Source organism: Bacillus rossius, chromosome 8, assembly GCF_032445375.1.
Source record: "Bacillus rossius redtenbacheri isolate Brsri chromosome 8, Brsri_v3, whole genome shotgun sequence".
Classification (NCBI taxonomy): domain Eukaryota; kingdom Metazoa; phylum Arthropoda; class Insecta; order Phasmatodea; family Bacillidae; genus Bacillus; species Bacillus rossius.
The window spans coordinates 56,848,477-56,873,361 of NC_086336.1; the positions used below are offsets into that span (position 1 = coordinate 56,848,477).

Genomic DNA, 24,885 nt, shown 5'->3' on the forward strand with positions numbered 1-24,885 from the left:
TGAAAAAAAAAAAGTGCTAGCTTCTTACTAAGAAATCTTATATCAAACTCCATTTTTTTGAATGTGTGCCTCTGATGTATCTGTCCTTTTATTCTCTCTCCAGAACATAAAAATCTTTTATGACGAGAACACTAAAGAACCAATAAAACTATTTGAATTATATTTCCAGTACAGAAAAATCCCATTCTGCAAAACAGACACCCATCTACTACAAGAGAAGACGATCAGTGATCCGTGCCTACTTTCACCCTTACCTTCAGAAGATAAATCTGTGAACGTATACATATGTACCAATACTAAACAGGAAAAAAAATATGTCACATCAATATTAACTTTAAAACTTTCATGTTTTAGGATTAAAAACCTTATAAAGAAAAAAATTCATACTTTTGAAAAATTATTTTAAAATGTAAGACCAAAATGTGTGCCCTTTTTGAAACTACGTAGTTGAATTCACATCCTTTAATATCTACTTATCAACGGGCAAAAAATTAATGGAATTGCAGTAATTATACAAAAAACTTCCTGATGAAAAAACTTTAATCAGAGTATTGTAACTTAAAATTTTTTGCAGCTACTACGTTTAGCCTTACCTTGCACCAGCCAGATGTCACCAAGAAGTAGGTATTGACATTTTCTTCTCCAAACTGCTCAGCAATGTACAAGCCCAGAGAGCCGTAATTGTCGTAAATGTTACGCTTTGTTAAATCGCTGAGAATGCTGTGGGCACGGTTCACTTCTTTAAACTGAAACAAGATGTTTAACAGTCAATCGACAGTAATAAAATTTTCTGGAACTTATATATTTTTCCAACAACAGACAAACTTCTTCAAGTGTCCATGTATGTGCACTCGAACAATGGTGAGCAAGTCAGAGGTCAGAAGTGTTACATACTGTTCAGAACAAAAATTTTTTTCTTCCATTAAATAGTTTTATATCATTTTTCTGATGAATGGAAGTTTATACAAAAGTACTTCTTTCATTAACACATTTCGTGGCCATTGTCAGCCTTCAAGAATAAACAGCACTGAATTTGATGACATTACTAACATTTTATTGTCAAATGTGGATTTTTCATTCCATTTCTTTTCCCCTTTCCACTTGTAAGTTTCACTGACAGGTGAAAAAAACCTGAGAAAAACAAGTCCAAAGAGAGAGTTACGTACTGTGCAGGAAGAACGGACCATGGCCACTTTTTGGGCCAAACAATAGGTATGACTGCTAATGCTAAGAGTAGGCATAGGCCAATATAGATTTTTTACTCCTTACTGTTAAAAATTGTTATTAGTTCACCCTAAAATAGATAACAAAATATAACAAAATTTCTCAATGAATAAGAACACAGCATGAATGAAGTTATAAACACAACTTCAAACTAGCATGTTCTTCTACCAATTAATTTTCTTACTATGCTTCAGAATTTATTAATATCACTGTTACAGATTCTGTATAAGAATTTTTACACCTAAACTTAATTGCCCAAACAACTTATAATAATTTTCACTAGTAATATTACACTTTGAAGACCACATAAAAAATGTAAAATTGTCTTTTAACTTAAAATTTTACATGCTAATACAGTGAAAGGCCTTTAATCTGGCATGGTAATACCAGATTAATGAGTTTGCCAGATTAGCGAAAATCAATATAGTTTTAACAGAATACCAAAAATATTAATATGCAGTTTGTTGGTATTTAAAACAAGTTATAATACGCTGCTCTATAAAATGAAAAAATACAGTATGAGAATTGGTCTTCTTCAAAAAATCATTATGGAAATGTACCTACCCATGAAATGTAATCCGATAAAAAACAGAAACATTGTACTGAAATTAAAACCTGAAAGTAACAAACTCTGAGTATACTCAAAATGCCAAGAGGGCAGTAATGCGACCTGCCGGCATAAGTCAACAGCTGGAATCCACCCTAAAAAATCTTAAAGCAAGTGGCGTGATTGGTGCCGAACCAAAGAATGCAAGATTAGAGTCCTTTCACTGAGGTACGAAAATAAAAAGAGTATCACAGTTCAAGCTCTACGTGTTCACTTGAACACTTTTGTTGAAACTCCAGACATCTAATGGCCTAAGCACACAGCGGCCTTGAGCTAATAGCAAAGAAGCCTGTTATCAGAGCTCTTTAACGACTCCAACTCGCCCAACCGTTGAAACACGGTGTGGTTTTCCTTTTCAAATCCTGAGGATTTACACCCTGGAAAAAAAATCTTGGCTTCCAAATCCAGTGTAGTCTCGCTTATCCGAACCAATTGGGGTGGAGACCTATTCAAATTACCATATTTTCCGATTAGCCTGATAATTGCCGTAATGCCATAGCTGTATAACAACACAGACTATAGCATTTTTAAAAGCATGAAATTGCTTGGGACAAGATATAAAAAATAATTTTTAAAATACAAAATATTCAAGTAGTTAAAAATACTTTTAACCCTTAACTCTTTCGGAATAGTCTGATTTTCGGATTAGCGGGAACTCAACTGCATACTATACTCAACTGTACTAGCAAAACAATATTTTGACATTGAAACTGACAAATTTATACCTCGTTATCTTTCTAGCACAAACTAATATCTGTAAAAAGAATGCTCTAAAGCCTAGCACGTGCCCAATTCATGCAAGTAGTTTGAATGTTCATTTATAGACAGACAACTGCTACTTGTAAAAATAGCAAACTAAGAAGAACACACAGAAACCTAACTAATTTTTAACTTGGCCCCATGCTGTGTGCCAAATTACATGCAAAACAGAGAAATATAATGCCTGACTATGTTTTATAATGGGCTCATATAAACACAGTGCAGCCAGACCCGCCTGTCCAGCGAGGCTCTCAAGGAGAATCAACTCCCACCTTTCTAGTCAGGCCTGTGGCATGCCGCAGAATGCCATTCAACCACACTCCTTGTGGAATTTCCAGGAAAGAGACGACCAGAAACAGAAATTAAAAATGGCTAGCTAGTGCTAGAAAAAATTGCGCAAGCACATTACAAAAACCATAAACGTAATAACTCTTAACAAAAACAAATTTTCAAACAAACCTTTTCAGCAGCTTCCGGATTGTTGGGATTCTTATCTGGATGGTACTTCAACGCTAACCTCCTATACGTCCTCTTTACATCATCTGCTGTGGCAGTTTTGGGAAGATCCAAGATCTGGTACAGAGAATCACCAGATGTCCTGGAAGATAAAAATAAATAAGAGCAATATTAAGATCTGGAATCTTTACCACAGCAAAGATGCATTACATCAACAACATAACATTAGGATAGAAGATACAGCACTACACAAGAAATAAAAGATCAAATGATTTTTTTCTGTAATAAGGCACAACGCACTGCACATTATCTAACTTTCCTAAAGTTTTTTTTAGAGTCAATGGAAAATAACTCTGAAAATGGTGTTTTGGAGGTACTAATAATGTACCTTGAGTGTCATGCAAAATGGTGCTTTTAAATTTTAAATTCCTAGTGGATCTTGGAATGTACTTATTAGTGAGCCAAGGAAATAGTGGGGTAAGATGCATTAAAATGAGAAAATATTTAAATTAAAACTTTTAAAATCATTAAATGAGTTAGGCCTACATTACATTGATTTCAATACTTTTCCACCAATATTTAGACCTTTTAAATTTTCTGAACCACCAATTATCTTCATTCCACTGCCCTTCAACCCCAAATGTCTAAACTATTAAAGCCATATCTTTGTCACGTGGTTGATTTAGCGCCTAAATTTGCACTTTTAAACACATTTAGTGGTACTACACTCATATATATAATGCCATTATTTTTACTTCGTGGGCTAGAATTAACATTAATTTATATCAATTGATTCTTCACAATACAAATTACACGTTCAGAAAACCACAATAATCTAAAACACAACACAAAGCAGTCAATTATCAAGCAAAGGTAACACCATACACAACATCAATAGGTTTTACTCAAAGTCTCTCTTTTTTTTAACCTTTAAACTCCCGGAGTGCACCTGCACATTTTACTTGCCGGAAACGGTACGGCAGATGGCCATTCTACTCAGGTAGATGCAAGCATGAAAGCAAGGTGCTCCCAAGTCACTCAGGTTATGCTCATAATGCTGCTGCTTCTCTCGGGGAAGAGTTGTGTGGGCAAGTCATCAGGTGCTTGTTTTAGCACAATCATCTACTTCTGTGTTGATCGTATTTTTCAGTGTATTGTGATTTTTGGACAATGATAACTTATTATCATGTTTCACAGGTATAACAATAATGATTCTATATTTATATTTAATTATATTTTTATATGGTATTTTTATTAACACTTATTCCTATAATTACAACATATAATTAACCATGAACTGAACTCATGAACTGAAATCAATCAATATATTAATATTTATATTTTTTAATGATTTAAAAAAAATCCTAATTTCTTGGTTTATTATTGCTGATTTTAAAGATGGCGGTTGCGAAGATAGCTGATAATCTTACATTTAAACACATACAAAATAATTTTATTAAGCTCTCATCATTTGCAGCATGATATTAGGTATTACCTTCAGACATATCTTAATTCGCAATTGCATTTTTCAAGACATCTGATTTTGTGACAGGTTAAACCTCAATAGTTCTCTTTGCCTAAATGAGAGTTACCAACTATTTTTAACCTAGATTCATTTGCTCCCAACTCTTACAATTCCTAGAGAGCAAAAGAGTTGGCAAGTATAACAAACCTTGCAAGTCACTTCTTCCCAGCTGTGATAGATCCAAAGAATCACATGGTATGCATACACATATATCAATTGTAAGAGCTTAGATTAGGTTTTACTAGCTTCCCTCCAAGTAAATAAACATCTTACATTACCTACTTGTGATAAACAAAGTAGGTGTCATTGAAATGTACATGTCAAGCTTGCATTAACAACACTTATTCAGGTACGGTACTTACTAAACTCAGATGATCTGCTTTAGTTATGGTATCAGCAATGTGTGACAGAATATGCATGAATATATGGTATTTCAAGAAAATTTATTAGTAGTTATTTTTGGAATGTTTGTATCTTTGTTAGTTTTTTTTTTTGATGTTGTCATAAATATTTAAAAACCATTAACATTATAGCATTAGATATGTTTTTATGCTATCCATTTCACTATAACTTGCCACTAAATGGCGCTGCAACGCATCAGCTTCTACATCGTTCAACCGATTACCGTGAAAATTGGAATAGGTACATAGATTTTGAACACAGAGAATATTTTTGCAATATCCATATTGTTATAACTCACCACTAGATGGTGTTGTAGTGCAGCAACTTCTATACCATTGAACCAATTAAGAAGACAATTACTATCTACATCAGATTTCGAAAAAATTTCCCTTCACCCAGTGTTCAAACCGGGCAACACCAAGTACTGCAGCTAGTATCTTATGAGTTAGCTGATTTTTTCTTGTTATTTTTATATTTGCTAAAGATTTGTTAATTTAGCTTGTATTTTACTGTATTTGTAAGTACTTTTAATTTTTCTTAAGCTTATCCTGCATATAGGTACTTACTTTGTAAAGTTGTGGTTAGTATAAATAAGCCTTAACTTCGCCACACAAAATATGACAATAAAATTAATAAATAATACCCATATTTATGTAATAATTTGTTTTTGCTTGTTTGTTCCATGTCTAACCTAATGAAAAATGTATGATTTCACTAAATGTATTTAAGATGATTTAAAGATTAAATAAGCAGTTTCATTCATTGTAGGCCTTTATATTTTATAGCTGTATTGTAGTTTAAGAAACAAAGTAAGGGTTAGTTTTTAATTAAAAAATGTACTTACTGTATGAAATTGTTTTTCAGTTTTTTGGTTCAGTAAACTATTTGAAACATTTTATTGAGAACAATTGTTTGTATAAATTCCACCTGTGGGAGTATGTTGAGAGTTACGAATCAGTAGTGTGCATCATGTTCCCTGGAAGTGCACCCTAGGTGAGTAATTTAATTATAGCTAGTATCTGGTAGTAGTATTATTTCACTAATCTTTTTTATAGGTTAGGTTTTACACAGATGTCAGTGATTGTTCGAAAGTGAAATGTTGGTTAGGTTAGGTCAGGAACAGTAAAACACAACAATTATCTAACCTAAAAAAAACCTACAAAAGATTTTACAGTATTTTCTGAGATGCTACCCTAAACTAACGTATCCCTTGCCTAGGCGCTCTATTTACTTTATTGTTGAAATTATTTTATTGTTATTCTTAATGCCTCTTAAGGGCAGCTCTAATAGGTAGATAATAGTAATTTCATAAATATACATGGCAGATCTTTAAATAGGTACCTAGATATTTATTTTAATATGTATACAATTGGTGGTTCAATAGTGATAATATAAAAAAAAATTGAGATGAGCAGAAATGAAACTATTGAGTGGGAAGTTTCAAAACTTGTCCATAGTGCGGTGCTGCTTGGACTCGGAAATTGAACAGTGTGATTGCATGCTGACAAATGGCAGTAATGTGTGAATAGAAGAGGGGAAACCTGGCTGACGCAGGCGTGCATGGTTAGGCGCACTCCACAGTATAAGTCGGACACTGATACGAGTCAGTTGCGAGCCGCGTTTCGGGCGCCTCATGCCCTAATTCGCGGAGAACGGCTGTTGTGAACACGGCAGTGATGGTGTGTGACTGTGGATTTCTGAGAGGACTGCAGTGATGAAAATGCACACTGGGTGTGTGCCGCCTGTGATATATGAAGAGAAACTGTAAGTTAACAATTCACAATTTTATATTGCTTGTGCCATGTCTATTGCCGGACCTTGGAAGGCATCAAGAGACACAGGTGGAACTTCGTAAAAGGAACAGTTTCTAAATACATGAAGTTGTTAACGAAATATGCTAAATATTACCATGTTGAGTGTATTCAAAAGTGTGGCGAAAATTTTTGAGTTTAACCGAGAAAAATCTTAGGTGTAGACCTGGCAGTAACTTCCCCATTAGACTAGAGAAACGTTTTTCGTGGCAAATGACTACGACTTTAGCATGCTACAAAAACTGGTTCTCACCGAAGAATTGAAATGGATAATTTTTGCGTGATAAATAAGTTGGGTACCCACATCTACGAAATTTTATGTTCACCTATATATGTTTGTACTTAGTTAGGTAAGAAATTTTCGAGGAAATCTTACTAGACATAATTTTTTGGAGATTTTGTTGTAAATGTGAGTCTTTTTTTATTATTACTGTATTTAATAATTTTTTTTGGTTGTTAGGCTAGAACTGTACCTTTTCTTTGACAAACATGTGGAGGCCACACTAACCTCCCGATAATTAAAACGGTTAACTACATGTGAACTACATGATACATCAAAATGTGACTCGACAGAATTATTAGAAATAAAACAAGGAACTCAAATACATTTTCAGGTTTTTATCTTTCTTCTTTGAGTGGCGTACCTATGTAGACTATTACCAAGGAATGAAACTAGCCTGTTGCTGTTAGTCCCATTCTCATGGATTTCACAGAACAGAGTTTCTACAATTACACGCAGAGAGAGATGGACCTGTACAGATTAGCATTTGTTATGCTGATTTCTTCAGTTTACGTCAGTGCGACCAATAGATGCCTTGGCTGCACTAGCAACCATGTGTATGTTCTAAGTACATTAAGCAAGTAGAACAATATTTGGTATTCTATTATTTTGTCATGTTCATAATTGTTGCCATTTGCAATTTCCGTGCATTGTATGAGTAGCAGACGCGACATTGAAATGTTCCGGGAAATCAGTCTGTTTCCGTGACATTGTAGAAAAGGACTTATGATGTCAGTAATGGATCAAGACCTAGGTCAGGGTACTAGAAGTGAAGGGGACAGTAAAAATGGATTGAAATTTTAAATAATCAGTATTAAGTATGATTTAACCGGTGGAATCCAGTGCAGATATATAATACGAATATTAAGTTATAAAAATAATTAGTGCAAAACTTATTATTAAAACAAAATAACGGGGAGTTTGATACTAATAATACAGATTTAATGAGTTGTAAAAATTATATGCAAAACCTTAAAATATTGAAACACCGTTAATGGTATGTATGATAAATGAAAATAAAATACAATACGTGAGTACTTACGACAGTTTTCGCTTGTCCATGGTAAAGCGTAGCACAGATAGTTCGTGTACAGTTGACGTTAATAATATTAAATTGACATAAACGTGTGACACTATTTTACTATGACATTCGTACACAACAAACCACTGAAAAGGAAAATGCAACACACATCTTCATTCTATGCAGCTGACAGACCGACACCATTACCACACCATAGACTATCAAATGACCAAACCTACAACGCATGCCTTATCTTTGATCTCATAGTGTTGACGTCGTTCCGACCATGGCCTCTATCCCGTGCTCCACACCGCTAGTACCAGATCCCGTTTTCGGAGCGTACCCCTAGCCCAGCGGGAAATGGTCAGGCGAACGCCTTGGGCGTGACCCCACTAGACTCAAATAAACTTCAGGGCACGAAACCCCGGAAGCTCGACCCCATAAAACAATTAAGGAACAAGACATTAGGACACAATTATTAATTCACAGGCATTAAACAAGTGCGTCGTAGCTACTCCGGGCGAGAACCGCACGCACGGAGTAGAGCACCGCGGCCACTGACCTTAATTAAAGTGCCAGTGACAATGATCGAGTCAGATTACGAGAAATCCAACTAAAACAGTTCACAGTGAGACAATATGTTAATAAATTTAAAGTCACCAACTTGATGCCACAATTCAAATAATTAAATACTATAAAATAGTTGTTAAGCCTTAAGCACCCAATTACCAGGTGCTACCCTTTAATTGAGCACCTGGAATGTTTTTTTAGCTTATTATAGAGCAAATAAAGTTGATATAAGTTTTTGGTTAAAGTTTCCCTCCCTTGCTAGGCGGCCATGTCTGGCAGTCTCCAACCACTCCGCGCCGGGTCAAGACATGTGTCCGTGAGCAGCCTTCAATTTTGTTCCACCGATCGTTCACTCTGCACTTGATTTAATAACCAAACCTTTTTAATTCATTGCTGCTCACGTAGACTCGGCATGTATTTCGCGGACCCGGGTTTATCTCAAACGTTTCCTTGGTGATTCCGCACTGCGTCGCGGACCACGCAATTTACGACACTGGCCGACTCAAGCCAACTCGTTTTCGTTAAGATCGCCGCGCATACGTCTGCCAGCTACAACCTCACGTAAGTGTAGAATAGAATTTAGTATCACACTCATTGAGCCCTCCTAAGACAATTAACGTTTCTGGCGAACTAGTAACCACGACCCTGCGAGACTGCCACGGCCAATTCACAGTGTTATGTTAGTGTCGTGTTTTGTTTTGTAATCTGCGTGTGTGAGTGTAATTGTACAACGACTCAGACGCCGCATAGCGCATTGGCACCCCCCCACCCCCTCACAGCCCGGACAACAGCAGCACCGCGATGCCCGTAGCGCCCGTCAGGTACTTCCTGGGCCTTCTACAGAGGCCGAATGATTGCAGTGTAATGATATTTGATATTAACCAAAGTAGTATTTAGGAAATAAAATCACAATATTAATATAGCATAAATAAAAATAAGATCAGAAAAAAAAATTATTTAACATTAGGAAACAAAAATGAATGTACATCCAAAATACATCACTTTTAATGGTTAGAACTAATATCTTAATGCTCTTTAGGTCCGACATTAGAAGCATAAAAATGATGAATATAAAAGAATAGTTATATAACAAGACAAGATGCAGTTTAAAAGTGGACTTTATTCAATTAATTTTTACAGCACAGTGACATTCATGTATATATAATTATTAGTGGTGTCAACTACTTGCTACTTATCTCATAATGTGGTGGGACACAAGCAAAAACTTTTTAAGGCGATGCAGTATACCAGCCCGAGAGAGACAGGACTCCAGCGAAATGGTATAACAGTGGGATGGCTGTGATTGTGGCAATGCCCAAGATGGTGTGAAGTCCCTGATAATAGGAGATGGGCTTGCGGCAAAACACTGGAGCGTATGCCCAGACGGTCACCATATAGAATGGTGACTTCCACAACTTGATGTGTAGGGGCTCTACGAAAGGGCAGACGGGAATCAATATGGGACGCACAGAGTGTAAGGCTGTCAAGAGCCTTGGCGGCCATGGCACGAATACGAGGGTGCCATGTCAAGGTGGAGTCGAGAGACACCCAAGTACTTGGCGACCGGTAACCATGGGAGAGGATGGCCCAGAAGTACGGGAGAGGCAGGTGGACGCTTGCAGCATTTCGTGAGAAACATTAATGCCCTCTTCTTTGGATTGGGGCGAACACCCCACCTCTAAAAATGTGTGCTGATGGTACCGAGGGAACTTTGTACCTGGGCCTGCAGTAGCAACACCTTATCTCTAGTGAGAGGCAACAAGGAGTCATCCGCATATTGGAGAGTGCGGGTATTTGGTAGCAGAGGCATATATTGAAAATAGAAGAGGACTCAACAACGATCCTTGGGGAACCCCTGCAACAATAGGTAGCCATTGAGACAGAACACCAGAAACATGCACCTGAAACATCAATTGAGAAGGAAAGCTTTCACGACGAAGAGACAACGGTCATTCTCTATTAACTATTATAGGCTTGATACTTTTATATATATACAAAAAATATTCCTCCTGTAATGTAGTTACAGAGTTTAGTGACAATACTATCCTGCAGGAACCTTCTTATTCTCTGAATTAAGTTCTTTATTTAGTTTGTGAAATTTGTTAGTTAAAAACTCTACATAAAATGTTAGGCAGTCACATTTTAATGCACTAAACAATAGATAATTTACAATTCAAGGCACCATCATCTATTTACAATGTTCAAAACTAAACTGTTATTAATGCCATTAGATTTCCTAGTGGCTGTAAGCTCCACTAAGCAGATGGACCTCACCATGGTGAAGGATAGGAAGTTTTCTTACCTTACCATGTGACTGTGTGGTGGACATATAGAGATGGCATACACTCACAGTTTGTATGTCAATGACCTATGATTTTCTGTTATAAAAATATGTTACTCTTTTTTCACTCCATTAGGTATATAATTGCATAGTAATAAGTGTGTGGTCTATAAGTTTATCCAGTTTATGAGCTAGGTGTTTGCCAAATCTCAACGAAATCAATTTAGCATTTCTGTAATAGTTAGTTAGTGACTGGTTGACTTAGCAGCAGTGAACAATTTAAATAATCCAGTTTTTAGCACTTTGAAATCCTGCAAAAGTAAATTATATTTATTACACTAGTAAAATTCTTGCGTTGTGTTAAATGGGAAAACTTGCTCTCACAACTAAAAGAATTTTTAACTTTTGCATTTATAATATAAGTATGTTTGCCGTGGACCGAATAACCTCGCTGCCCCATTTCTGAACCGAAGGCAAGTGGTACTAATGTGTTTAAATTTATAGTTTGATATGATAGTGCCGTCGTCCTGGTAACGGAGGCTGCGTTAGCGGGTGAGCCTAGTAGGGAAGTCGGCTGGTGTACTGTTCGGTCCGGATGGGTGACAGGCTAGCTTGCAGCTAGACCACGGTGAGTGTGGGTCGTCAGCCCCTGTGCAACTCACTAGGCTCGCCGGCGGTGCGGAGTTCGCGCCCGGAAAACACTCACATATATCACTACTCACGTCTCACGTCTTGCGGTCTCATGTTTCACGTCTCGCGGTCTTACGTCTCCCGGGGTCTTACAGGGTCACACGTCCGTCCTGGGTCGCGCGCGGGCGAAGACTGGCTAGCGATGGTGACTGCACGGAGGAGGGGTGTGAGGGTGTGTTCCGCCAGCGGGGGCTGGTGCTGGCGGAGTGGGGACCGGGCTTTACTGCCCACGGAGGTACGATGTCAATAGGAAAAGAGAAACACTTTTAGCTGTACAAGGGATGCACAAAAAAGCAACAATATATCGAAATCTCTGTGAGTTTTTTTTTCCTTAAACAGCCTTCCTGTTAGAGTCAGAGAGGAATGTAACAGTGTGACTTTAGAATGAAGGCGTACTTGTGGGCCTAAACATGTGAGTCATCTAACCGACTTTAACCCTCGGTATGGGTAGTTTTTTTGTGACAGGCCTATTCGGTGGAAAACGCGGGTAGAATGGAAGCACATCCGTCTTAGTGTATATGAGTCTGCTCCTAGAGCAGGCGTTGGGGAACTAAATATGGTATGTGTAATTCCACCTGAGACTTCTGCTAAATTATTTGGAGGAGTTCGAATGCAGCCATGTCAAAACTAACAAATCGTATTGCTTAATATTTTGATTTGTCCATAAGACCTAAAATGGTCTCATGGTTGGTCTATGTATTTGTTAGTCTGTGGTTTTTTACCTTGTTTTAAGTTTAACCTTTATCTATGCTCTCATGTGTCAACTTTTCGTTTTATGAACGATGTTTATTTTGATTACATTTCTTGTCTACGACTGACAATTTATTCAACGAGCATAGGGTATCTTTTATAATTTGCCCTGGCCCCAGGCCATTATTCCTAATGAAAAGGGGAACCGATTGGATAAATCACATTGACAAATGCAGTTCGTGTTGATTTCAGGTTATGTGTTGCAGAAGTAATGTTTGGCCTAAGTAATCCTCTCTTTTCAACCTCTATAAAGTGGCACCTGCATAGTAAGGTTAATATTAATATTAAATGTTAGCAGTTCTAAAAATTAACTCTGAACGTCACCATGCCACCACAGAAACTTTTAGGCAAGACATCACGCATTGTAGCATTGTGCTCGTTGGCAAATTTTATAAACGCAGCAGATCGTGTGATCATGCCTATTGCAATCGTTCCAATGACTGATGAATTTAAGTGGAGTCTGCATTGGCAAGGCTGGATATTATCAGCATTTGCTTTTGGTTATTTTACTAGTCAGGTAAGAAGAAAGTGCAATGCAGAATGTAATATATATTAATTAATAAATCTAATAAGTACAGTTGTGTGTTTATTTGCTCAAAGCAGTTTGGAGTTTATTTATTTTAAATCACTCTCACATAGTTTAGTTCTCTATCTACACCTCTAGCCCTATCTGTCTTTTCAAGGTTTTGCAAACTAATGGAAAATTATGTTATCTGACATTGAATCTCACTTGATTTGTAGTGTGCGGTACATGAGCAATCTCTACATGTAAATAAAGGCATGTGTGTGAATGTGTTGGTGTGGAAATGTAAGGGGAGAAAACATCTGATTAGAGGTCATCGGAAAAAAAGAAAATAAAAATATGACAAATGCATTTTTCTACTTTCGTACATTTTAAATATTTTAAGTTATTATGACTTCCATGGAAAGTAATGAAGCATAATATGAGACTCAACTATTTATTTACTAGGGCCTATTATTTTTTGAATACTTGTCGAAAGTTCTTCAATATCAGGTTTTAAAAATTATCAAATCTGCTGAGTAGTATGAGAATTTTAGATCTAAAATTTTACCATTAATCTATAAATTCAACCAATATTGAAAGTTTCAGAACAAAATAATTTATTTTGGTCTGGAATTATTAAAACACACATAGAGATATAATATTTGGGTAGGTAAATGCCACCATATTTGAGGTTGTGTTGACTCGTATCTGATTCCTGAAGGTATAAGATCAGATAATATGTACCTTCAAGATTTATAACATGCCTTTATTGTATAGCACACAAAACTGCTCAAATCAGGCATTTATTCACAGTTCTTAACAAGTGATAGTGTAGAATCTGACAGTTACAATACATACAAGACAGTTTTTTCCACAAAAGAACATTAAGACAAATACTGTGAAGTTTAGCACAGAGAAGAAAAAACAATGGACACTAAAGCTGCCTTGTGAAATTTGTTTTGAAAAGTGGCTGGAAATACAAATTAAACATTATCCCTTTTAGCACATTTGATTTCTGGACATATTTTAAAAGCATTTGACAGGCTTGTAAAGTTATGATAATTTTTTTATGTAAAGTTTTATTATTTTCACATATTGTAAATAATTATATTATGATGTGGTTATTGTATGGTTTATTTACTTTCACTCTTTACAGTCATATACTCTGTAATATAACGCACCACTTGTGTAGCCACTCTATGTTATAACTCTGTGTGATAATTACATGGTGTTATAGAATTTATTTGCCATTATATTCACTTACATATATCTATATTGTTAGTCTGAATGAAAATTTATGAATATGTGAATACAAATCTCTTAACACACCTGTTTGCTTGAATGGACAGTAAATAAGATTGAGGTACACTCAGTATTAACTTTTATAGGGCCTTGTATGAATTTGCATGCAGAAAGAAAAAAATAGAAGAAAAAAAGTGAGACACAGGAAAACAGAAATAATTTTATATTATATGTTTAAATACTCTGCACATGAACACACGTGACACATTTAAAAAGGCAAATTACAAAATCACAGTCCTTGAAACAAAACATAAATTTATTAGGGCTAGATAGAGTTGCCAATATGATGGGCTCATGAAATTTCAAGTCTCTTTATCTTAAGAAATAAATAAATTCAAACAACACAAAGTTGCATCAAATTCGACTAGATTGTTTCTCGGGGCAAAATTATATTATTTACTATTAAACTCAGTTCATTAGAACATTTAAAATGTTTCTTAGGACTTCTGACCATAGGTGTGCATATCTGTTTATTTGCAATGTTAGACCCAAAATACTGTCAAAATATTAGTTCAAGGATTTAAGTATAATTTAAAACACTTTTAAAGCCTCAGAGTATGCATCAAAGTACTTTTATCTCTGTGGTGTTACTAAGAAACATAACAACAGTTTTCTCCAAGAGTTGGTAGGATGCTGCAATGGACCCACTTTATATCACTTTGATTTTAGTGAGCTCTTGGATGTTTAAATTGTAAATATTACAATTATTCATGTACAAATGACATTTTCGTAGCCTTGTGGTACCTACTATAATCAAAGGCTAATTGGAATTAATTAATAAAAAGATGAACACACCAATCATCCTGTATGAAGATTAGCTAATGGGTGTGTGACCTTCCAGGTAATCGGAGCATGTGCAGCCAGCAGGTTTGGCGGCAAAGCAGTGCTTCTGTTTGCCGTGTTCCTGTGGTCGGTCTCCACTTCCGTCACGCCCCTGCTGGCCACGTCCGTGCCAGCTCTGATATTCTGCCGAGTTCTGCTGGGGCTCGGTGAAGGGCTGGGTGAGACTACTGTGTTTGGTGTTTGTTCATTTCTGCTCTGTGGAATATTAGACATCATCTTTTCTAACCAGAGTGTTAATTAGATCTGAGTAAACGTTCGAACAATCACCAATAGTTACATTAAAATTTAATGGCACACGCACACACACATTTACTCTCTCTCTCTCTCTCTCTCACTCTCTCCCTCTCTTTCTTCTGCCCCCCCCCCCCCTCACCTTCTCCCATCCTTTGAGAGAGTGGTTTCAGTGGTGGTTGGTTGGTTGATTGGGGGGAGGGGGGCATGCTTGTCGAGAGTGGTCATATCACTTGCCTCCCACCAAGTTGATCCGTGTTGGACTTTGCAGTGAACTGGTGGGTATTTCTAGGTGTACTCCTGGTTTCCCCACCGTACCATCAATGCTCCATTCTCACACTTTTCAACGTCTCTAATGTTCTTGACGTGGACGAAATGTTAATTCTGTTTGTGCATTCGTTCTTTCTTTCTTTCCCTCTCTCTCATACACACTCCCTTTCACTCTCTCTCTCTCTCTTACATTTATACTCTCATTCCCTCTACTTTTTGATTAAATAAATGACTCTAACGATAATCTAATTTAATTTTCATTTCTTACTTGTACAGCAGTTATGTATCATTTTACTAGTAAAAACTTTAATGTCTCCAGTTGGATTTGTATAACATCATGGATCAAGGTTTAAACGTATTATTATTATTATTATTTTGAGGTTTTATTTTATAATTCAAACATCTTTCATTTTTAGTTTTTAATAGGGTGCATGCTTTGTCCATCCTGTATAAGGCTTCTAAAATAATGCTTTTGGTGAATATTTTTAGGACTGCCCACCATTTTCCACATTTTCGCCCATAATGTTCCGATCGAGGAGCGGTCCAGAGCGTTCGGGTACCTGGTGGCTGCGGGCTCGGTTGGCCAGACAGTTGCTTCTGTGGTGAGTGCCACGTGGGGTGCAGTCCCCAGCAGTCGAGCTTGCTTTTGGCCTTGACCATCCATGCTGTAGATTTGCGACGTTGCGAGGAGTCGCTGGCTCGTGGTGGCCGCGTTGTCGATGGGCGTGTGTGGGTTTGTCATAGCTATGCCCCAACATGCCGTGGCAGAGCGGCTTCTACTTGTTTGGGATGATGGGCATCCTGTGGGTGTTCATCTGGCTGGTGTTCTACAATGATGCCACTTCCGCCCACCAGGACGAGATACCGCTCTTCGTTCCGAAGGTAGACACTGATTAACTGACATCCTCCTTTTGAGCTTCTGTGAATACTGTTTTTTTTTTTCATTCAAATATTAGTATATTTGAATCAAATATCATAATATTCAAGATTCAAGGTTATCAAATATTTTTCTAATCAAATTTTTACATTCATTGATATTTTTTTACCCACTTCACAGGAGTCCAAGAAAAAAAATCCAAAATACATTAAAATGAAAAATATCAAAGAAATTTATAAAAAAAAACCTGGCAGTGCATTTTCTGAAACCAGTTAAATTTGAGTTTGAAAGTGGTTTTTGTAATCTGGTTACATATGTACATAAAATAGAATACTGAAGACTCCTGAATATTCAAGGTAATGACTGGCAAGGCTGCTTTCGTAAATTCAGTTTTAAATTGAAGTCTAAAATTTCATTCTCTGAAAATAAGTGGGAAAATAAAAGCAGTTTGTGCAGTAATTTAGTAGTAGCTTTTTTCCTTTGGTCCATTAGCATTAGTTTTGTTTATCTTGAACCTGACAGTTTTTTTGCGAAAAGTTTGAAATTGCTAATCATGTCATCATGCATAATGCAAAACGTTTCTCGCTCCAGGTGGTGAACACGAACGTGAGGTGGGCGGAATTCATCTGCCACTGGCCGCTGTGGGCGTTGTACATTGCGCACTTCGCCATGAACTGGTCCAACTACATCATCATGCAGTGGCTGCCGACGTACCTGGCCCGCAACTTGGGGGCCAACAAGGAGAGCATCAGCCTCACGGCCGTGCCGTACGTCGTGAACTCTCTCGTCGGCATAGGTGAATGCTCCTTAAACTTCTGTATGTATATTGTAAAGCCTTGTGTGTTGTAATGCACCGATTTGATGGTTGCGATGTAAAGAAAAAGTTCGAGAGTTCATGTTTTTAAAGAAGCAATGAATGTTTTGGTCTGATCACTCACATCCCATAAAGATGGCGGGGGAGCTGAATTGTTGCCCCTTGGATGGGCAGCCCTTCAGGATTTTTCTGGCAATGGTTTGTTTGTACAGCGACTGGAAGGGCAGCCCATCCAATTTCTGAAAACATGTTTCTTTAAGTGTTTAAATAATCCTGAAAACTTGCACTTTGGAAGGGCAGCCCATCAGGATTTTTCTGACAGTACTGTTTTTTAAAGGTTGTCTAAATTGTTGCCCCTTGGATGGGCAGCCCTTCAGGATTTTTCTGACAGTGGTTATTTTGTAAAGTGACTGGAAGGGCAGCCCTTCAAGTATCTTAAAATGTGTCTATTTTCGTAATTTTATAATACTGAATTGTTGCCCCTTGGAAGGGCAGCCCATCAGGATATCTTTAACAGTGGTGTTTTTGAAAGGTTGTCTGAATTATTGCCCCTTGAAAGGGCAGCCCATCAGGATTTTTCTGACAGTGGTGTTTTTGAAAGGTTGTCTGAATTGTTGCCCCTTGGATGGGCAGCCCTTCAGGATTTTTCTGACAGTGGTTAGTTTGTAAAGTGACCTAACCTAACCTAACCTAACCTAACCTAACCTAACCTAACCACTGTCAGAAAAATCCTGAAGGGCTGCCCATCCAAGGGGCAGCATTTCAGTCGCCCCAAGATGGCGGCTTGGCCTCAAACAGACAGTGCTATTATTCAATCAAATTAAAAAAAGAAAAATTTATGAGTCCGAATATGTATATTAGTTTTTTTATATACCTTATTTAATCCTCAGTCTAGGTTCATTTCTTGGCTAGGCAAAACCAAAATTTTGAACAGTTGTAGAACCTTGTCGCGAGGGTGTTTCCATTTTCTCTTTTCTTGTTACTTCTTTCTATTGTTTCAACCTAAAAACCAGTTCATCTCAGTTATTTTCAGTCATGTGTGTTGATTGGTGTTGTTTTGAAATGTGGTACTACTGTGTTCAGTGGCTGGTCATTTCGCTGACACGCTGGTGAGGCGACGGTGGACGGTACTGTCCGTCCGCAGGCTGATGACCAGCGTGGGCCTGCTCGGGCCAGGCATCTTCCTGCTCGCGTTCTGCACCGTCAACAACCTGCTGGCCGCCGTCGTGTGAGTCTGCCGTTTCCTCGAGTGCCCCCCCCCCCCCCTCTCTCTCTCTCTCTCTCTCTCTCTCTCTGTGTCTGTGTGCACACATGTGTGTGTGTCTTCCTGTTTTGTCTGCGTTTGTGTGTTGTCTGTGCATGGCCTCCACATTCAATTGTAGGCCCTGGACCCGGGATCGGAGACGCCCTCTCTCCCCCCCTCCCCGCAAACAATTTTAGTCACGTGCTACATTATACTGTAATTGCATGGTTATTTCTTATCTACATTCTTTTACTTTAAAATAACCACAGCGAGTATGTATACCATTTATTTCACACACTGAGATAAAAATAAATGGTACTGGGCCCGGGCCCTGGACCCAGGGGTCCACCCGGCCCCACCCTTGTGGGGGCCATGTGTCTCTGTCTTCTGTAGCGCTTGTATGTGTGTTTGTCAGTCTGTTTTATGTGTGTGTGTCTATATTAATGTGTGTTTTTTTTTACTCTGTGATCTATGTGTTTGGTTGAGTGTTTCTATCTGTGTTAGTGTCCTGTGTGCGTGTGTGAATTTTCTGTGATTGTTAGTGCTATGTGTTTACTGTGAGACTGTTTTGAACCTACGGAAGTCTGACTTTTTTTTTGTCTCCTTCTGTGTGTTGTGCACGGAAGGAGTGTGTTACGTCTGACAGACTCGGTGAAGGTTGCGCGATCACGCAGGTGACCCCCCCTTCTCTCCACTTGCAGATTCGTCTCCATTTCGATGGGCCTTTGCGCGTGCAACTCCGCGGGCCACCTCAGCAACCACGCTGACATCGCCCCCAACCATGCCGGCATCACGTTTGCCATCTCCAACACGCTGGTGAGTACTGAGTCTCCTTGTTGTGCACCTGTGTTTCGACCAACGTAACCACAGGGTGAAGAAGCGCTTTCGTGAGGCACTGGCCTCGCATGCCATGGGGACCCGGGTTCAGCAACCTGGTCCACCCACCCTGGTATCCCTCCGTTAGTATTAGAAAAAATATATTTGACATTCTATTATCTGAGTTCGTCAATAATTTCATATTTGATTTAACATTTCAGATTTAATATTTTTAAAATTATTTGTTACCAATAGATACACCAAGTGGACTCAGTTCACAGAATATTTAGGCTATGTTAAAAAAAAGAAATTTAATAAAATGAGGTTAAGATGTTTTGTTTCTGTAACTTTATACATACATCATACAGTGTTTATATATTTTACAGAATATATGTGAATGTAATTTGAAATTATTAATAATACTCTATATTTAGGTGTATAATCATTTGGACCAACAAAAATAATTTTCAAACTTAAAATGTTTTGTTTTAAGAAATTGTATTGGCAGATTTTCTCTTTCCCCCCACCCCCCCACCCCCTCATTATACAATTCTCTATTATAGTTCCACTGTATAGTCATTTTTAATTTTACTTGGATTATTTTAGGACTCCTGTGAAGTGTGGGGAAAAAAAGTTCACTGGTATGTTAAAATTTGATTTCAAAAATATTGAATACTTAAGAATAATTTAATATTTTATTTTGAAAAAGAACAGAGTATTTGCAGAAGCCTAGTTTTCAATTGTTTATCTAAATATCAGTTTGTTAAGATAAATGCTGGAATGGTTCCCTTACTCTAGGTAATGGCCAATTCCTTTCCAACTATCCATGATTAGTGTTAATCAGATTTTCTGTCTCTAAAGATCACGCTGTAGACAATGATGCAATAACACAGAAACTGTCATATGCATTTCAACTTGAATGCCTGTGAGTTGTAACCGATGATCAGACCTCTACAAAATTTCGGAATGTTTAGAAGCCGGACACAAAATCAAGAAGCCAATGAAAAATATATAAATATATACACACACACACACACACGCGCGCAGATATATATTTTTGTGAACAGTTCTACTTTCAGATTTTAGTTAAAATAAAATGACTAAAATGTACTTATATTACAAATTAGTACAATATCAGTAATTAGAGTTAACTTATTGCAATTTAAACACCATGCAGGTTTCTTGGATCCAGTCATTTCTGTACAACAAGAATTTGTAACAAAAACTTTTCAAAAACCACCGTATAGTTATATATGTCGGTAAGTTGGTAGAAACTAGTCGCTAACTAGCAGTGGCGTAGCCAGGATTTGTGTATGGGGGGTGTTAAGAAGCATGGCACCCCCGTATTAAAGCGGGGGGTCCGGGGGTCCTCCCCCGGGAAAATTTGGATTCGAAGGTGTAAAATAGTGCTATTTTAGTAGTTTTCGGTACTTAAATTTTAAATATTGTAATGGTAAAAATTTTTATTAATTTTAATATGAAATTTGTTTGAGTGATGAATAAGAAATTAATTGAAGATTCGGTGCTAGGGGGGGGGGGGGGGTTGAACCCCTAAACCCTCCCCCCCCCCTGGCTACGCCCCTGCCAACTGGGAAGTGTCGGGCTGGTTCCGCAGGCGACCATCCCGGGCATCCTGTGCGGGCCGCTGACCGCGGAGCTGGTGACAACGTCGCACGGCCGCTGGTTCCCGGTGTTCGTGCTGGCGGCGGGCGTCAACTTCACAGGGGCCGTCATCTACTACAGCCAGAGCTCCGCCGCCCAGGTGCTGTGAGGCCGGGCTGGAGCTCTCGCGGCCTGGCGACGGGTTGCGGACGGTTTTTGGTCTCGTGCGCGCACGTTGGGTTACGATTTGCCGACAGAGTTGATGAGTTCAGCAACGCCGAGTGTGTGTACGTATTTACAAATGGTATTCTCGCAGGTACACGTTTTATGTCGTTAAATTTAAAGCGCTAGTTTTTACCCAGACTAAATTGAATCTGTATTAGGTACCTAATGAAAAGTGAGGAGTTTGTCTGTTTTTGTAATTCGCTGTGCGCGAAGATGTTGAGGCCTAGAGCCGTGGAATTTGGCATGCGTACCCTTCAGCCACCTCAAAAGCAAGTTTTCAAAATTTAACTTAGTTTTTTTTTTTTTAATAAAATTTTTTTTTACAGATTTTTAACCACATTTTCCTGATCATTTCCATGGCAACGGCTATCGCATCATTGATGATGCTTTCTTTGTCTCCTGATAACGGCTACTGCATTGTTGATGCCTTATTCACGTTCGGATCGTATTCCATTCTCTCTGTAATCATTATCTCTGATATCATAGTGACACTGTATTGTTGGTTTAATTAATGTGAATTTAAAGGCTTTTAAGGATTTTAAATTTCAAAATGCCAACTTAAGTTAAATTTTTTTTATCTAAGGTATAACATTTTTTTTTGTGTTTCACGAGTTGATTTTTGAAATTTGATTGTGTTTATTTTTTTTTGTTCATGGTGCATCATTGACGTTATAATGGGCAGTGTGAGAGTGTTGTTTCTGTATACTCCGTAGCAAAGCGCGTTTGCATCGACCAGTAATGAAATAATATTAAACACTTATTGCATTGAAATATGGACGTACAAAATCCACTCCCTATAACTTTTTTTTTTTCCTACAGTTTTGATAGGTGAGCTGTTCTGTGTTTAGTAATCACAATATTTTACTGTGCAGCTTGTGCATTCAGAATATATATGCCTCTCTTTTCCACCAACAAAGTAACAATGAAATAGACTGTGCACTAGCGTTAACACTTGAAGAGCAGAGACTTAAACTGTAGTTACGAGTGATGCTGGGAAGATCAGAGCACTAGGAATGAAGTATATGAGAAGTATTTTGGCAGTTACGGGGCGAGACAGGCTCAGAAATGAAATGGTGAAAGGAAGCAAGGGAGTACTGGACTTGAACAAGATCGTGGGAAAACCAAGAATGAAATGGTGTAGCCATATCCAGAGAATGGGAAAAGAGAGGCTGCCTAGGAAAATGATGGAGTTGAAGTAAACAGGAAGAAGACCCCCAAGGAAGGCCAAGGAAGAGGTGAGAAGAGCAGATATTTAAATGAGTGCAGGCGAGAGGAGAAGGGGACGAATAGTAGAGTGACAGAGGATTTATTTGTATTTAATTTGTAATTTGTATTTATTTATATTTAAGGATTTATTTGTTTAATTGAACTGTAAAAAAATTAGGTTTTTATGGTGCTGCAGCTGGTACAAATTTTGAGTTTATAAAATCATCACCACCACTTTTGTTTTTCCATTCTGCTTAAATTGAAGTAAGTGTTTGATATTTTGTTACTAATTTACGAAAGTATGTACCTATGTACCTACACTGTCGAATTACATTCTTGTATTGAATAATTTTGACTAATGTTTGTGTCTGTTGGAGTGCAATTTCGTAAACAGTTGTACTAGCTTGGTCTTGATAGTCCTGTTTAGGAGCGTTCACAGAATTAAAGTTCCTTTGCGGTGAAAAGGGGGTGGGGGAGAACATCTTTGCCTGCTGTTGCTTTCAAATTCTTTCCTTTTGTTTTTTGTTGGTGAGAATGATAGAATTTTTAGTATTTCGTGGCGGAGGGGGGGGGGGGGGGGAGATCTCCCTTCCAGTATACGCCCCTAGTTCCTGTTGGTAAATCATAGGCCAGTGTTACAGTCATCCGCAGATGACAAGAATCTGTCAATATCATCGTGTGTTGCAATTTTTTCTCCCGAAATTCATTTTTCGGTAGTGCAACCTCATTCTGGGATATAAAACAAGTTTACTTATGGAGCGATTATTATTTTGGTGATAAATATTTTTGAAATAAAGTTGTGCCACTGGAATTCAAGATCATATCCTGTGAAGTGTGTTTTTAACTGAAATGTTATCTGTACCCTAATCACCTTTTTTTTTTTTGCAGAGAATAGTTAATTTTCTTTCTGGTGTGGAAAAGGAAGGTGGTAGGGGAATGATGGCCCTTGCAGCTACTTCTTTATATCCATGTTCATGTATCAAAACTGAGTCTCAGACAAAATTTTTTAGGTAACTGTACAATTATATCATATCAACATCATATATTAAAGTGATTTATTTTTTGCATAAGTTTTTTTGTTATGCATTTTTATTTTGTTTGTACAACCCCCTATTTTTTAACATAGTTAGTTCTTTTATGTTAAAAAAAAGCTAGTTACATGTAAAAAATATATATATAATGGATTTTTTAGCATTATAACTTGTTTCTGATATTCTTATTTTCCTTGTCCTTATACAACCTTGGTATGTTTGTATTTAACATTTAAGATACTTAAGTCAATAAGTTAAATAATAATATATAATATATCTTTTGAGGGTTGTACAGCTTGAGCAGGCATATACGTACTCACGAAGTGACTCATTGGTAGGATGTGATTTTCACTTTGATTGTGCAGTAGTCATATACTGAACAGGATAAAATGTTATAACAGCAAGAGTAAAAACTGGACTATCAGTGTAATAATTCTGTCAGAGAGTTTAGACACTTCATTGCCCAGTCAAGTGGTTATCACTACTGTACTACGTGCTTCGTTGGTACATATTCACCAGTGTGTGCAAACTTGATGCAGAAAATTCTCATAATTGTGAAGACTTGCAGATGTGGAAATGTAGGTTGCTGTATAGCTCCCTTCTCGAGACCTCTGCGTGATGTACTTTAAAACACGGAATAAAAGTATTTGCAGTTGATTTTTTTGGTTCTGATGAATTATTTTTGTGAAACGTAATAATGTACTTGGTGTTTCATGGGGCTCGAAACTACATCGTTCTGAACTCTTGATGGCATACCTTTGTATTCTGGTGCGATACATGCCAACTTGACTGACCTCAGCTGTATCAAACGAGTACTTGGTGCTTCGTAGTAATGCATACATAGGCCGAAATTTTATGTATTGCTGTAAAACCGTCAAACACAAACCTGATAAATAAATGTTAAGTTGTTTTGTGAATACTGTACAAAGTCAGTTTATTTCATATAAGGAAATACTTACTTGGTTCTTGATTTCGGTTACAGTCACAATAAATGATGTTCCAAAAAATATTTTAACAGAATAAACAACTTGTATATATTTTGTAAATTGTACAAATGTAACACGTGTAGAAGTTAAAAAAATAATTTTGTATAAAAAGATAGTATGCTGTATAGTGTTGTTTGGTTGATTCACAATCATCACAGTTAAAGTTGAGACGGACTTTGTGTTCCATTTTTAAATTGGTCCTTTTTGGAAACATTTCTCTTATTTTTAAGCTGAATGTTTGGTGAGTATTTCTTTGTGACGGGAGGTCGAGGTAATAATTTGTATGGTGTGATTTGAACGCTGTCACCAAAAATATTGTATTCCTCCGGCAGACGCTTTGCATGACTTCCTCGCTTGCTTTCCCACTCGCCCATGCCTACTTGTCTTTGTTTCAAGGTCGTGTTACTCTTAGAAGTGCGCGACTTGGTTTCGCTGTTTCCATATGTAGAATGAGAAGTTTTCCTTCCAGTTAAGTCAGCACTTGACACTTTCCTTTTGGCACTTGGCTGTATTTCATCCAGTAAACTGTGGAACTTGCTGTATAATTCATTGTAGTAA

The 24,885-nt window shown here is 37.5% G+C and overlaps 2 protein-coding genes across 3 annotated transcripts in view; one reads left to right on the top strand and one right to left on the bottom strand.

Annotated features, from left to right (window-relative positions):
• LOC134534982 (dnaJ homolog subfamily C member 5) overlaps nt 1-8,378 on the bottom strand; it is a 46,610-nt gene extending 38,232 nt beyond the window's left edge. Inside the window, exons 1-3 of one of the 2 annotated variants that reach the window (XM_063373766.1) lie at nt 8,107-8,378; nt 3,050-3,188; nt 594-746 (exon numbers count right to left, since the gene is read on the bottom strand). In XM_063373766.1, coding sequence (XP_063229836.1) covers nt 594-746; nt 3,050-3,188; nt 8,107-8,126 — 312 coding nt within the window. In that variant the 5' untranslated portion in view covers nt 8,127-8,378. The remainder of the gene's footprint in view (nt 1-593; nt 747-3,049; nt 3,189-8,106) is intronic. The other variant, XM_063373767.1, reaches the window with a different exon arrangement.
• Nucleotides 8,379-12,333: 3,955 nt separating this feature from the next.
• On the top strand, nt 12,334-23,998 carry LOC134534984 (uncharacterized). Its single transcript, XM_063373768.1, has 8 exons — nt 12,334-12,893; nt 15,025-15,184; nt 16,017-16,129; nt 16,272-16,409; nt 16,996-17,200; nt 18,302-18,446; nt 19,163-19,277; nt 20,893-23,998. Exons 1-8 carry the CDS (start codon nt 12,702-12,704, stop codon nt 21,046-21,048), a joined length of 1,224 nt encoding a protein of 407 aa, XP_063229838.1. The 5' UTR covers nt 12,334-12,701; the 3' UTR covers nt 21,049-23,998.
• Nucleotides 23,999-24,885: the final 887 nt, after the last annotated feature.